At 54.6% G+C, this 13601-nt stretch overlaps 1 protein-coding gene across 1 annotated transcript in view; it reads right to left on the bottom strand.

Moving 5' to 3' along the window:
• Positions 1-393: 393 nt before the first annotated feature.
• The window catches only part of UMODL1 (uromodulin like 1), a 56545-nt gene continuing 43337 nt past the window's right edge, over positions 394-13601 (bottom strand). The window contains exons 19-23 of the mRNA XM_032392682.1: positions 9386-9531; positions 8636-8872; positions 8231-8390; positions 6420-6504; positions 394-575 (exon numbers count right to left, since the gene is read on the bottom strand). Of these exons, the coding sequence (XP_032248573.1) occupies positions 394-575; positions 6420-6504; positions 8231-8390; positions 8636-8872; positions 9386-9531 (810 nt within the window). The remainder of the gene's footprint in view (positions 576-6419; positions 6505-8230; positions 8391-8635; positions 8873-9385; positions 9532-13601) is intronic.

The following is a 13601-nucleotide window of genomic DNA, read 5'->3' as shown; positions in this document are numbered from 1 at the left end:
CGGCACTCGAGGTGCCAGACGCCATCGTGCAGCTGGTACTACCATCACACGGCCCTTTACAAACGAGGGAAAATGAAGAAACCAAGGCACCAGGGGCTCAGGGCCTCGCCCGGGGCCGCCCAAGGAGGGGGGACAGAGCTGGGAGTTGAGGGCACCCGTGGCTGTCACCCCGCCACACTGCCCCGGGCTCCGCGGGCTCCACGCTTGTGCAAGTTGACAGAACTGGTCCCTGACAACCGATGGTCCAGTTCCCCTCCCGCGACCGTTCCCGTCGCTTTGCGCCGCGGGGCTCGAAACCTGACAGCCACCCAGGAAGCCCCTGGGACACACTGTGCGGTGTCCACCAGCGGCGAGGGTCCTGCTCCTCACCCACCTCCAGGCCGGCCGGGCCTCCTACTCAGAGAACACCTGGTAGCTGAAGTCGTCCGACTGGGCTCCGAAGTTGTACTTGCCGGTCGTTCTCTGGTAGTGCACAATGACAAGGGCACCTGCTCCTGCCACCAAGGCAAAGACAGCCACCACGATGAGGACGAGGTAGCCGGCTCCCAGGCCTGGCTGCGCACCTGGACGCTCACCTGCAGGCAACGAGACGGGCGCAGGTGGGAGGGAGGTCTGCCCGAACCAGGAGGGACACGTCTCTGAGGTCCTGGTACCGCCGTGGCCCCGGCACTGCGACCTTGCGGTGAGGGCAGAACGGAGGGCTTGGGACGGAGCAGCCAGGGAGCGAGCTCTCCACGGGTGTCCGCCGCTTTGTGCCGTTCTTATCTGCATTTGACTGATCTGGAGCACCGTGGCGTGAGGCTCCACACGTGCCCGTGTGCGTGTGGGTTCCCAAAGGTGACCAAGCAGGTGTCCCAACCCCAAGAGAGCAGGGCATCAGCCAGGACAGCTCAGCCTGCCCGGCGTTCTGGACAATCACTGGGCGAGGCCGAGGGCTCAGCTGGGCTCTGCGTGAGGACACATGGCTGGTCCCAGCACAGAGAGCGCAGGCCTTCCCCGGGCACGGAGGGCCCATAACAACAGAGGAGAGCACAGACTCCAAGAAGTTGGAAATCGGGACTTGCCTACCCAGACACCATGTTCATAGCAGCAGTATCCACAACAGCCCAAAGCTGGAAACAACCCAAGCGTTCACCAAAGGAAGAACGGATAAACAAAATGTGGTCCATCCACACAACGGAATATTGTCGGGCCCTAAAAGGGAACAAAGTCCCGATGCATGCCGCAACAGGAAGGAGCCTCCGAAGCCTCCTGCCGAGTGAGAGAGGACAGTCACAGAGGACCACATGTAGTATGACCCTGCATATAGAACTATCCAGAACGGGCAAAACCAGAGGCAGAAAGCACACTGGTGTCAGGTTCTGAGGGAAGGGGGTGGGGAGGGACCCCTAATTGGTGCAGAGCTGCTTTTGGGGTGATGAAAATGTTTTGAACCTCGAGAGAGGTGGTGGTTGTAGAACACGGTGAATGTGTGAAATGTCACGGGTTGTTGATTTTAAAATGGTTCCCCATATGGTGTGTGCATTTCCCCTCGATTTTACCGCAGGAGAAACCCACCCAGCCAGAGAAAGAAGGAGGCCACCACGCAGCCCTCTGGCCTGCCCCCCCACATCCCAGGGGGGAGACCCGCCCACCCCCACGAGGAAGACAGGGTGCCGTGGAGCCCAGTGCGAGTGGGTGCGACCCACTGCCAGGGCAGCGGCCTCTCGCTCACCTCCGTCCTCCTACACCGGGGTGTCCACCTGGGGGACAAGCGGCACCCGGATCCTGTTTCCTCTGCAGTTGCTTGTGTAGACACTGCTCTGGGTCGTCCAGGGCACGGCACAGGTGTGCACGGTCAGCAGGGTGGCCCAGCAATGGCATTGGGGACCCCCTCCTGGCTGCTTGGAACATAGGTCATCCCCTCCTCCAGAGGGACGAAGACCCTGGGGACAGATGCTAGAGCGGCTACAAGCTCCCAAGGCACCCAGACTCTGGACAGCCAGCTTCCCCAACACCACCACATGGCTGCTCCCTAGATCCAGCCTCTGGGGGGTGCTATAATGGGGCCCTGCCGTCCTCCTGTGCCTCAGGTGCGGGACAGCTTGGTAGCACAAGCAGGGTGGACCACACTGAGGACGCTGGAGCAGGAGGACAGAAGAGATAGACCCTGCTCCACAGTGGAGCCCAGAGCCAGCCCAGACAGCCGGCTCCGGGGACGAATGAGCAGGTTTGGTTTTCTGTTACCTGCAGCAAAAGGCTCCTAACCGACCCACTGACCCAGAGCTGCTCCAGGTGGGGCCCACGTGAGAGACCTGGAAGTGGAGAGCGAACACATCCTGCAGCATGACCCTGGCCACCGGTGGGGATGTCCACCCGGCCAAAAGAGACCAGTTGTGTGGTGTGAGCTGCATGCGGGTCACACAGCTGGGCCACCTGTCCATCTTTTAACAAAAAACTGGTCCTCCATCAGGATAGCTCAGGCAGCCCGCGCCCACACGCAGGAGGGTTACCATGGTCACTTGGGGTCATGCACACAAATAGTCATTTTGCAAAGACACTAAGCTATCAATGCTTTGGTGAAGGGGACATGCACCCTGTGGGGAAAAGTGATAGAGAACCTCCCAGCACAGGTACGACCCCAGGGAAAACAGCCCCTTCTAGAGGTCTGCATTCTAGCTCAGCCGCTGTCTGGGGACCCCCGGCTCCTCACTTCTTGATCGGCCTCAATGATTGCTCCAGACCCTTCCTGCGGGAACATTTGAGCATCTGGCAGACATCACCTAAACTTTCTCTTCCTCTTTGTACAAAGAAACTCTAGTGAGTGAGAAATAATGAGGTGTCTAGCAAAGCAAATGGCCATGGGAGAGTTCCAAAAATTAAATCAGAAAATTGTGATGCTGATATAAGGTTTGCTGGCACGATGCCCAAATGGATTCTTCCTTAACATTACCAATGCACAGTGTTGTGTGTGTCCTCCAAAGAGGCATGTCGAGGTCCTAACCCCCAGCCCTACAGCAGGTGATGTTATTTGGAAATAGGGTCATTGCAGATGTAATGAGTTAGGTTCAGATGAGGTCACACTGAAGCAGGAGAAGCCCCTGATCCAATATGACCCACGTCCTTATAAGAAGACAGCCACGTGAAGACACAGAGGCCCGGTAGAACGCTGTGTGAGGACAGAAGCAGAGATCCGGTGATGGGATCCTACAAGCCAAAGAGAACCAGAGCAGCAAATGCCAGAAGCTGGGAGAGCCTGGGACAGACTCTCCTTCGCTGCCCTAGCAGGAACCAGCCCTGCTGACACCTTGATCTTGAATTTCTGGCCTCCTGAATGTGAGAGAATATTTTCTCCTGTTTTAAACCCCCCAGTCTGTGCACTTAGTTTCCTGTGGCACCAGCCCCAGAGAACCAACACAGATGGTGTGAGGGCTGGAGCTCTGGGGAGGAAGAAGCCTGTGCAGCCCTGGAAGAGGAAAGCGGGGTGGGTTAGGAGAAGCGGGAACTGCTCTCAGAGGCCCAGCTTGTCCAGGTCCCAGCCTGTGATCTTGGCCATGTTCCCTGAAATCCCCAAGTATTCTCAGTCTTCCCTACAGTGGGAGTGATGGTGATGGCAAAGCCAGAGTGTGGGCACATGTGGGGGGTGCAGAATGTGGGCACGCAGTGGGGGGGTAGAGTGTGGGTGAATGGGGGGTGAGGGGAGAGCATGGATGCACATGGGGGGCAGGGCGTGGGTGACATGGGAGGTGGGGAGCAGAGCATGGACGCACATCAAGGGTGGGGGCAGAGCGTGGGTGCATAGGGAACAGAGTGTGGGCACAGGGTGGGAGGGGGGCAATTCCGAAGGGATCTGTCTGCCAGTCTATCTCACCCCTGTAGTCTCCAACACTATTTCTGTTCATGTACACAATTAAAATGTGAAGTTTCCACCAACTAGGAGATTCCATGTTTCTAAATGCTTTTTCTGTCTATTTGTGTGGCACAGTAATGGAGTAAACAAAAGCTAATAATACAATGAGAAAGAATGATGAACAAAATGAATAATTACAGTCCTTGTTTTTGAGCCCGACAATTTATACCCTTATTATATTTGGTGTTCTCTGCAATGGCTGTTAGTGTGGTACTCTACTGGTTACAAATAATAACTAACACTTATCCAGTAATTTCTATGGACAAGGCACTGTATGAAGTAGAAATTATTATTGTTCCCAGTTTATAGATGAGGGAAAGGAGGCACAATGTAGTCACCCATGTTGCAGAGAAAAAGGAGAATGCGAGACACTTCATAGAGATGTATGCCTGTCACATAGAGAGATGAAATAATGAATAAGTGGGTGCATGGATGGATAGATGGATGGATCCTGGGTAGACAGCTGGAGGAAGGAATGCTGAATCAGTGGATGGATGGAAGGATGGAAGGATGGACGGATGGATAGATAGATGGGTAAAAAAATGATGGATGGGTAGGTGGATGGATGGATGGATAGATAGATAAATGGATGAATGGATGAGTGGGTGGATGGTTGGATAAAGGAATGATGGATGGGTGAATGGATGGATGGATGGATGGATAGGTAAATGGATGAATGGATGGGTGAATGGAGGAATGATGAATGGGTGGATGGAAGGGTAGGTGGATGGATGGATGGATGGATAGATAAATGGATGAATGGATGAATGGATGGGTGGATGGATGGGTGGGTGGGTGGATGGATGGAGGAATGATGGAAGGATGGATTGGACCCAGAAGACTCAGTAATTTTCCCAAGACCACAGAACTAGAAGCACTATATTCAAACTCAGGTCTCTTAACTCTAAGCGCAGTACTTTTTCCACTCCAGTAGTTTTGACATTATCTATAATATTGTGAATAAAGAGAAGTTCTATTTCTATAAATGAGAATATATATCAGGGCCCCTGGCCTACCAGCTCTCCTCGGTAGTTTGAGAAAATGAAGACGGTAGGATAAGCATGCAGTCCTAGGATGGGCCCTGCAACTGCCTGATGACCAGTGCAGACCCCGGGACCTGGAGCCCAGCTCCAAAAACTCAGCATTAGTAGGACCCCAAACCTGGAATCTTTTAAATTTCACAAATACTTTGGATGAGAACCAGCAGTTGGAATCACTGGCCAAGAGGCCCTCCCTCCGTCTTCCTCCTCCCTCAGCTTCCTTCCCAAGCCCTGATCAGACTTGGACCTGGGCTCAGACCCCATATCCAAAACCCTAAAGTTCTTATGCAGGATGATAGAGACAAGGAGGGCGATCAAAGTTAGGGAGAAAAACAACAAAAAAGGAAATTCGACCAGGATTACATTTAGCTACAAAAGGAGAAAAAGCCAAAATAGCAGTGACAAAGAACATGAAGGTTTATTTCTTTCTGGCACAAAACTCGGACTTTGGAGGCGAGCCCTGGCATACCTGCTCTGCAGTGTCCTTGGGAATGGGGCTCCTTCCAGCTCCTGTCTCCAAGGCCCTCAGGGTCTGCCAGGCAGCTGACTGTAGCTGCCCCCCCCACTGCCAGGCAGTAGGAAGAAAGGGGCACGTGAGGGGCAGCCCTTCGGGGGCTGTCACTGGACCTCCCATTTGCATCTCATTGGCCAGAACTTACTCGTATGGCCACACTTGGCTGCCAGGTCGGCTGGGAATTACAGTGTTTATTCCCGGCAGCCACCTGCCAGCAAAAACCTGGGGGTTCCATGACTATGAAGGAGAGGAGGACAGATATTGGGGCACAGCTAGTGGTTTCTGTCTTAATACCCAAAGCACACAATTTCCCCCAACCAATTTAAAAAAAAAACAAAAAACAATAAAATCCATCTCAAAGGAGATAAAATGTTTTTCTGGAAAAGTGATGGTGGCCTTTGAAATCACATGGAATGAAATCACATGGATGGTGGAAGTTTTATACCAAGGGAGAAAGCCATGCCTTTTTATTTGCGTCCTCTGATGTAGCCAAGCCCAGAATAAACGGCTTTCTCGTGTGTGTGCACACTGGTACACATGTACACACATACGTGTGTTCACACGGAGTCCGACCTGGTGTAGCCCCGTTCCTCCCTCCCAGCAACCCACGCGGTGTATTTATCCCATGTCAGGAAACTTTACGGGCTTCGTGTGATGCAGCTCAAAACACAGCTTTATCTAAGCGTGAGCTGACTTCCTGCAGCCCCGGCCGTTTCTTCCGCAGCAACAGTGTGGGGACGTGGTGCCGGCGAGGGCTCCTCCCGCCAGGAGTCCTGGGAGGGGCCGGCATGCGAGGGACTTAACGCAGGGCTGGAACCGGGGCTCTCCGCAAACACCAGCTGCTGCGTCCACTGTGGTGTGTCTGCCGACCATCCCAGGGCCCATGGCTCCTGGTGGCGGCACACGGGTTCACACTCGGGGGAGACGGAACAGTGGCATCTTTTCTTTAACTGACTCAACCAAGTCACCAACTCACCTTCAGACCGAATGAGGGGTCCCCAGGACATCTGGTGTGTTGCGGATGCTTCACTGCTTCTTGGGGACTGGACGTCATTGCAATTCTGTTGTTTTGAAATGAAGGAAACTTCCGATTAGTTGAACGGAACTCATCAGCTCTGAGAAATGCGGTCTCTGTCAGTGTGAGACTCTGGTCCGTACGTTGTAAACCCGCCGGATGAGCTCAGACAGCGGAGGGGATGAGGGGCCTGGACCACGGGGCTCTGCTGGTGTGACAGGAGGGAGGGTGGGCAGCAGGGGCTGCAGGAAGCGAGGTTCGAGAGAGCACCTGCCGAGCCGTCTCCAAGCCTGGGCCCCGTGGCCGCTCGGGCCCTCCGTTGGCTTTGAGTCACCTTGACCTTCTCCGTGGCCTGCTGCAGCTGCGTGCTCCTTTCCACACCTCTGCCTCGCAGAGAGGTTCAGGGACGTGGTCGGACCCGCTCACTATACACCTGCTTTATTCCCCCCTAAAAGATGTTGACGCCCTAGCCCCCAGGACCTGCGGATGTGACCTTATTTGGAAACAGGGTCTTTGCAGATGAAGTTAAGGTGAGGTCATTGGGGGCGGTCCTAGTCCTACATGACTGTGTCCTTATGAAAAGGGGATGTTGAACACAGACACGTGCAAAGGAAGCTGTGAAGACACGCCAAGGACAGAGCCTGGAATGAGTCTCCCTCACAGCCTCAGGGGGAGCCGGCCCTGGCCACACCCTGATCTTGGACTTCCCATCTCCGGCCCCTCAGAGGGTGCATTCCTGCTGTTTCAGGGGCTCCGGGGTACTTTGTTCTTGCAGCCACAGGACGCCAACACAGCACCCTCCTACAAGAACGGGGACAGGAATGTGGAAAGCCATATCGTAAAGAATCTGAAGACTCGCAGCTCCTTGCAGAGCTGGTTGTGGTATTAATTCTCTTCGTACTTCTGAGGGGCTTTTGGAACAAGTGCAGGCTGGTGTGCGCCCTTAGCTGGTAGTCATCTGGGCGTCAGTGTGCCTTTCAGTCCTTTTTTCTGCAAGATCTACTGCGTGAGACAGAGTGACATCAACAAAATCGGTTCTTCTCCTATGCGTGTCCTGGGGCTGCTCGGAGGCTCGTCATCCAGGGAGGCTGCAGGGGTTCTGTGAGCCGCACAGGGACGAGCCCAGCCCCCGGAGGAGAGACAAACATGCCATCGCTGAACCCGAGGCCAGCAGAGCTCGCTACACTGTCCTTGGAGCAGACAACGTGTGATCCTCAGCTACACACTTGTCTGGTATGAAGAATAGCTTTCAAACCTCAGGACCGCAAAGCATATTTCACATTCAAAGGTCTACAGAAATGAGACTGTAAAATTATTCAAGATCCCATTGTGAGGATGAACATAGGGGGGAAAACCCCCTCTTATTCAATATCACAGTGACTGGGATTCAGTAGTGTTCCATCAATGTTGCTAAAAATAATATGAAATTAAAGGAACGTTTTTACACCTGAATATGCATTAAACCACCCAGAGGAGAAGCCCCACAGCATCACGGGCAGGACTGGGATGCGACGTGATGGCCAGCAGGTGGTAGGGCCTCCAGAAGGAAGCAGCTTAGCCATCCGGTCACATGGGTCATCCACCCATGGGCTGCCCACTGTCCACACCTCATTTCGTGCCTTTTTGGGGCCCAGTGTGCAGGGCCCCATGTCTCCTCCCAGAAGTCGGGCCCCCGAGCCACCCAAGCCCTGGGCTTCAGCTAACAGAGTGACCCTCCTCAGAGCAACAGGGGCGCGAGTCCAGACACAAGTTTAGGAAAGCGCAACACCTACTATTTTGCACGTGGTCCCAGGGGAGTCCATGCAAATGCGAAGTCTGCAGTGCAGATAGACGATGGAGTTGTTGATGAAAGAGAAGATTTTCAGCTTAAACTGGGCCTTGCTGGAATCCCCGTTCTCGAGCACTTTCGTGTGCGTGTTGGGGATGGGGCAGCTGGGAAGGGAGGGACCATGACTCATGAGTCAGGAGCCGACCCCCCCACCCCGTCCCATTCCCGGACGGGCTTCCCGGCAGCGCCCCTGCCCACACACAGCGTCCCGTCCGCGCTCATGTGGGAGGCAAGGACTGCTAGCTCTCCCGTTCCCCAGAGACTCCAGCGTTGCTGAAAACCCAGGCCCACCTATTCGTGGGGATCTGGGAACGCAGAGGCCCCCGGGTAGGCTGCACCTGATGCCCACCTGTTGTTGATGAAGCCGAACATGACCGGGTCCCTGGCATTGCTGGATGGCGTCGCCCAGCACTCGGTCAGGACCACCTTGAGGTTGCTCTTCTGATTATAGAGCCCCACTTCAATCTTGATGTCGTCGCTGGCAGACACGCTGTAATTTTGAGGTATAGGAGAATCCCCAATAAATAACTGCATCTCGGTGACAAAATTGCCAGCGCCGTGGAGGTCCTCGATAATGGTGTAAACCCTGCAAAAGTGAGTGGGTTCAGCAGGTGTGCTTCTGTGGCCCCTCCCCAGAAAGCACCCCTGGAGGAGTGTGGAAGTAAAGACAGACCACCCAATGGGAACGGGCAAAGAAAGTCTACCTATTTTGAGCTGAGTGGAGTGGTGTGTCAGCCCCCCAACGTGGGTCTGGAGGAGACTAGAGGACAGGCAGGGGCGGGGGTCAGCCTCCCAGTGGGACGGGGAGGCCCCAGGCTGGCCCCGATGAGGCATCGGAATGGGGAAGCTGTGGGCAGGCTCACTAGGACAGGTGCGTCCCATGTGATTGGCTAGGGTGCAAATCTGGCTTTCCTTGGTTGAGTCCTAATTTAGAAGTAAAGACAAGAATTAGGGGAGCTGGCAGTTACTAACCAAGTCCTGGCCACTGTCAGTCTCACAAAAGGGTCCTCAAGTGATTGAAACCCTAAAGAAATCCAAAGTGAAGGTGCTAGAGAGGACAGTGAGCTGGGGAGGAATGGGAAGAGACCTCTTCACTCACCCCCACTCCGGGGTGTAGCCCGATGACGTCAGGAGGTCGTTCTGGAAGGCACAGTGGATGGGGCTCAGGATCTTCAGGTGGTGGATGATGCCCTCGGGGGACAGGTCGTTCCTCAGCGTGGTCCTCACCACCGTGTTCGTCACGTTCTGAACACAAACAGGGCATCAGTGAGCTCCCGGGCCCCAGCAGGTGCCCCCAGCATGCCTGCAGACCATGGTTCTGGGTGCTGAAGGAGGGGTGGTTCTTCTCTAAAGCTTGTCCCCCAAATACAAAAACCCTGACAATCTTTTCCTAACATCAAATGCCAAAGAGCGTGTGAAGTGCCAACCCCTGGTTTAGCCTGTGTCCTATGCCCTTTTTCCTCATCAGAGGAGAACCAGAGGCAAACTGGATCAGCTGATATCCCCAAATAATAGATCAGATTCCTCCCCACATAATCCGCCAGCACATTTCTGAAAATGAGAGCACAAGACCCTCCCGGAGAAATCAAGCTAAAATCATTGGGTTAAAGTCTGCGCTAGACCACCAGCATTCTCTTCCGGTGCCATCGTCCGGGCAGATAACAAGGAGCCCAGGGAGCAGAGGACAACCTCCAGAGAGGGACGGTCATCATGACGGGGACTCAGGGTGTGTGAGCACGCTGCCCACCTTAGCCCCCAGGGAAAGACGCTGAGCGCGTTCCTGTACGTGAAGTGAAGCCCATAGACAAAGTGCAGAGCAGACTGGTTTGGAGCTAGAGAAATCATGTTAGAGTTGGCTGGGATTAAGGACTAGTTGCTTGCAGTGTGAACGTTTAGCAGAGGGAGAGACTCTCCAGACAGCAGTGCCCCCGAGCACGACCATGCTCCTTCCAAAGCGCACAGGAGTTCCAGAATTTCTCCAGAGCCCAAAACAGAGACGGAGATCCTGAGGTGGGCAGTGGCATGATGTGCTACAGCGGAGAGCAGATAGGAGGAGACGGATATTTCTGTGAAAACCACCATCATTATACTGGAGCCGAACCAAGTCTCTTGTTTGACCAGACGCCTGAAGTTACATTCGTTTGCAGCATTTCGCTCGCTCGTGGCTTGGAGTTTGATCGTCATGGTGGTGGGCTTCCCAAGACCAGCACCCCTTTACAGACACCTCCTACGCTGTCACTAGAACGGGGCCCAGCGCCAGCCATGGACAGCTGCGGATTGTCTGTGTTTGGTGCGTAGTGGTGGGCGTGGCACGGCTTCTGCTAAAGTCACCGGCCTTAGCAGCTCAGAAGTAGACAAGAGACAAGGGAAACTGTGTGAAATAGACAAGCCAGACCACCCATGAGGAGGAAGCAAGGGGTGTGGCTGAAAAGGGGTGCCGGATGAAGCCGCATTGGGGAGCATCCACGGAAACACACAACCATTGAAGCAGGAGCCCCCGGACGTGGCGTGGGCAGCAGGGAAGTGGTGAGCCTGCCAGGCAGCAATGGCTGAAAATAGACATGTGGAGTCCAGCCATACTGATGGGACCACGAATCTCATAGAAACACGGAATCCAGTGGCCAATCAGGCTCTGGCAAGAGTGGGTCACAGGTGGTGCGAAGTTTGCAGGAGCGTGAGGGGGAGTGGCTGCTCTCGGATGGTTCTGGACTGAAAGTCACTGCAGGGAAGACGTTTTGAATGCTCTTCTGCTTCTCCAGCTCCCACACCGACTCCTTACTTAGCTGCTCGCTTACAAGAAATTACAGCAAGTGTATTTTCCTCGTGCGTGTATGACACAGACCCGGGCAAGCACCAGTAAGTGGACAACATCAAACAGCCATTAGCTTATATTGGAAGCTACCAGATATCATTGGTGTCTCTAGGTTTTTATATAAATAGTGAAATAAATAAATAGTTTTAAGTAAATAGTGAAAACCACGTTAATTCTTGGAATTCATTTTCCTTAGTAGAGACTAGTGATGCTTTAGCTTCTGGGAACAAACTTGCCTAGGTTCTTAATTGCATTTTCCCAAAATGGAAGCATTGAAACACTTTTGAATTTACACCTGTCTCTGCGTTTGCTAGTATCTGCCCCTCCATATTTCGGAATAGTTATCTACGTGATGTTTGTAGGTCCGGCAGCTTCTTCCAGCTGAGAAGCAGAAGCTCCTGTAGGTGAAGAGTCATCACAGACATGGTGTCAAGACTGACACCCAGGCCAGAGTGTGTGCTTGCCATGGCGTACATTCGGTGCCTTTGAAAATCGCTTTGAAAAGTGCCTCAGACAACCTGGACAGCTCCCTGCTGTCCCCACAAGAATTTTGGAAGTGTTTATGAAGATGATTCTGTACACTGGTGAATCTTCTGGGGCGTGGATCACTTTGTCTCGGAGCATTCTCTGCATGTCTGTACACAGCACATCAAACTTAGCAGAGAGCCCTAAAGCCTTAGATCTAGCTTCTAAAAAATAGGGAGGTCAGTACAATATAAACTGCTTAACACCCCCCCCCCCAAAAAAAGAAAAAAAGGGAGGAGGCGGACCCTGCTAATTATATATACTCCATTGTGTTTCTATAAGTCTGTCTCTGGAAAATCTTAGGTTTTGGTAAATGTCAAAAACATCAAGAACTTTTGTGGATTCCAGAGCTGGGATGACTCACTGGAGATGCATTTCTCTCTGCTCTGAACAGGCCCTGGACCCCACTGAATGTAACGGCTCTACCAGGTGTCTGTAGCTCGGAGAAACAAAGGCAGAGAGCCCACTTGCCGGATCGCCCCTGCGACCCCGGCCCTGGGACCCCGCCCAGGTAGGAGACTCACCCTGAACAGCCTGGCTGCACTGACCACATTCATTTCCAGCATCGTTCGCTTCGGTTCTGCAAGGCTGCAGTGTGCTAACTTGGATCTGAGACCCTCGGTGGCAGCTCCAGCCCGTGCCCGCTTTGGGGCTTTGGGGCTTTGGGGCTCAGAACTGAGGCCCCCAAGAAGCTGCTACCCCCTGTCAGTGCAGCCCGCCTCCATGTGAGCCTCAGAAATCCTCAAGAAAAAGAAGCAAGCCCCCAGGGTCATGTTTAAGTTGTGTGGGTTGGAGGGTGGGAGGGGGGCTGACGAAGGCTCTGTGGTTACTGGGGACATCCTGGTGGCTCCTTCAACCCAGGGCCCCCAGGGAGGCTGGAATCACAGTCGAGAGAGGCAAGCAGGCCCAGTGTGCAAGTGCACCACTCTGCCATGGCCCCCCATATGTCCAGGTCTGCGCTGACCCCGCAGCCCTAGCGCCTGGCCCCTGGCTCACCTGCACCTCATCTGTCCGCTCAGCCCAGTCTGTGCCTGGGGCCCATGTGTCCCCACGGAGGAGCAGGGACCAGGCTCCAGCCAGAAGCATCTGTGTGCAGGGCCTTTGCCCTCCTTGTATCTCGTAAGGCCCCTGGAAAGGCAGTCACAGAGGCCATAGGGCTGGTCCTGGGAGGCAGGGCAACCTTGACCCCCCCGTTGACCTTGCTGAGCCTCCAGGTCCCATTGGTTAAACATGGATACTGGGACCTAACCGTTACCAGGCACGCAGAACACCAGCCCGCGGGTCCATGGGGCGACCTTTCCCCACCCCATTCTAGGAAACAAGGCCTCAAATTGCCATCACAAGGTTCTTAGGGCTGAAGTCCGGGTTCCTGAGTCCCTGCCCAATGGACCAACTTCCCTAATGAGGACAACCTCCCTGTCCCCACTGCCACGCCGGCCCCCTGCTGAGACCATCTCCCAGCCCCTCCCCCCCCACCAACACCAGCCCTTCCATGCACACCCCCCAACCCAGGGTCCAGCTGTCCCGCCCCCCAGAACCATGCAGACACCTTCCACCTCCTCACATCCCCCCAGCTTTCTGCCCCCCTCACCCAGCCACTGTCATGTGTCCCCTGGCTGTGCACACAGTCCTCCCCACACGCATCTGGGGACCATGTTGGTTTCCACACGTCCTGTCCCAGGGGGTGCACATTTCTCAGGGGGCACCACGCCCAGTGAGGCGGGGCTCACGGAGGATGCTGATGCCCTCCTCCCGGCGGCTCAGTGCACGCAGTGTGGGGAGAAGGGAGGAAAGAGGGACACAGGAGCCTTAACTGTGACCTAGAGCCAACCTGGGAAGAATCAGGGCCTGGAGCCGGTCAGCCCAGCTCATGGGGTGCGGGGGTGCCGCAGACCAGGGGAGCTCACATGGGCCCAGAGCTCTCCCTGCACATGAGACGGGAGGTGCCTCCAGCTGGGGGCCCCACCCCTAACTGGGC

The sequence above is a fragment of the Phoca vitulina genome, unplaced genomic scaffold, assembly GCF_004348235.1.
Source record: "Phoca vitulina isolate PV1807 unplaced genomic scaffold, GSC_HSeal_1.0 scaffold68, whole genome shotgun sequence".
Classification (NCBI taxonomy): Eukaryota; Metazoa; Chordata; class Mammalia; order Carnivora; family Phocidae; genus Phoca; species Phoca vitulina.
The sequence above is the reverse complement of the archived record's forward strand: the minus strand, read 5'-3'. Positions and strand labels throughout refer to the sequence as shown.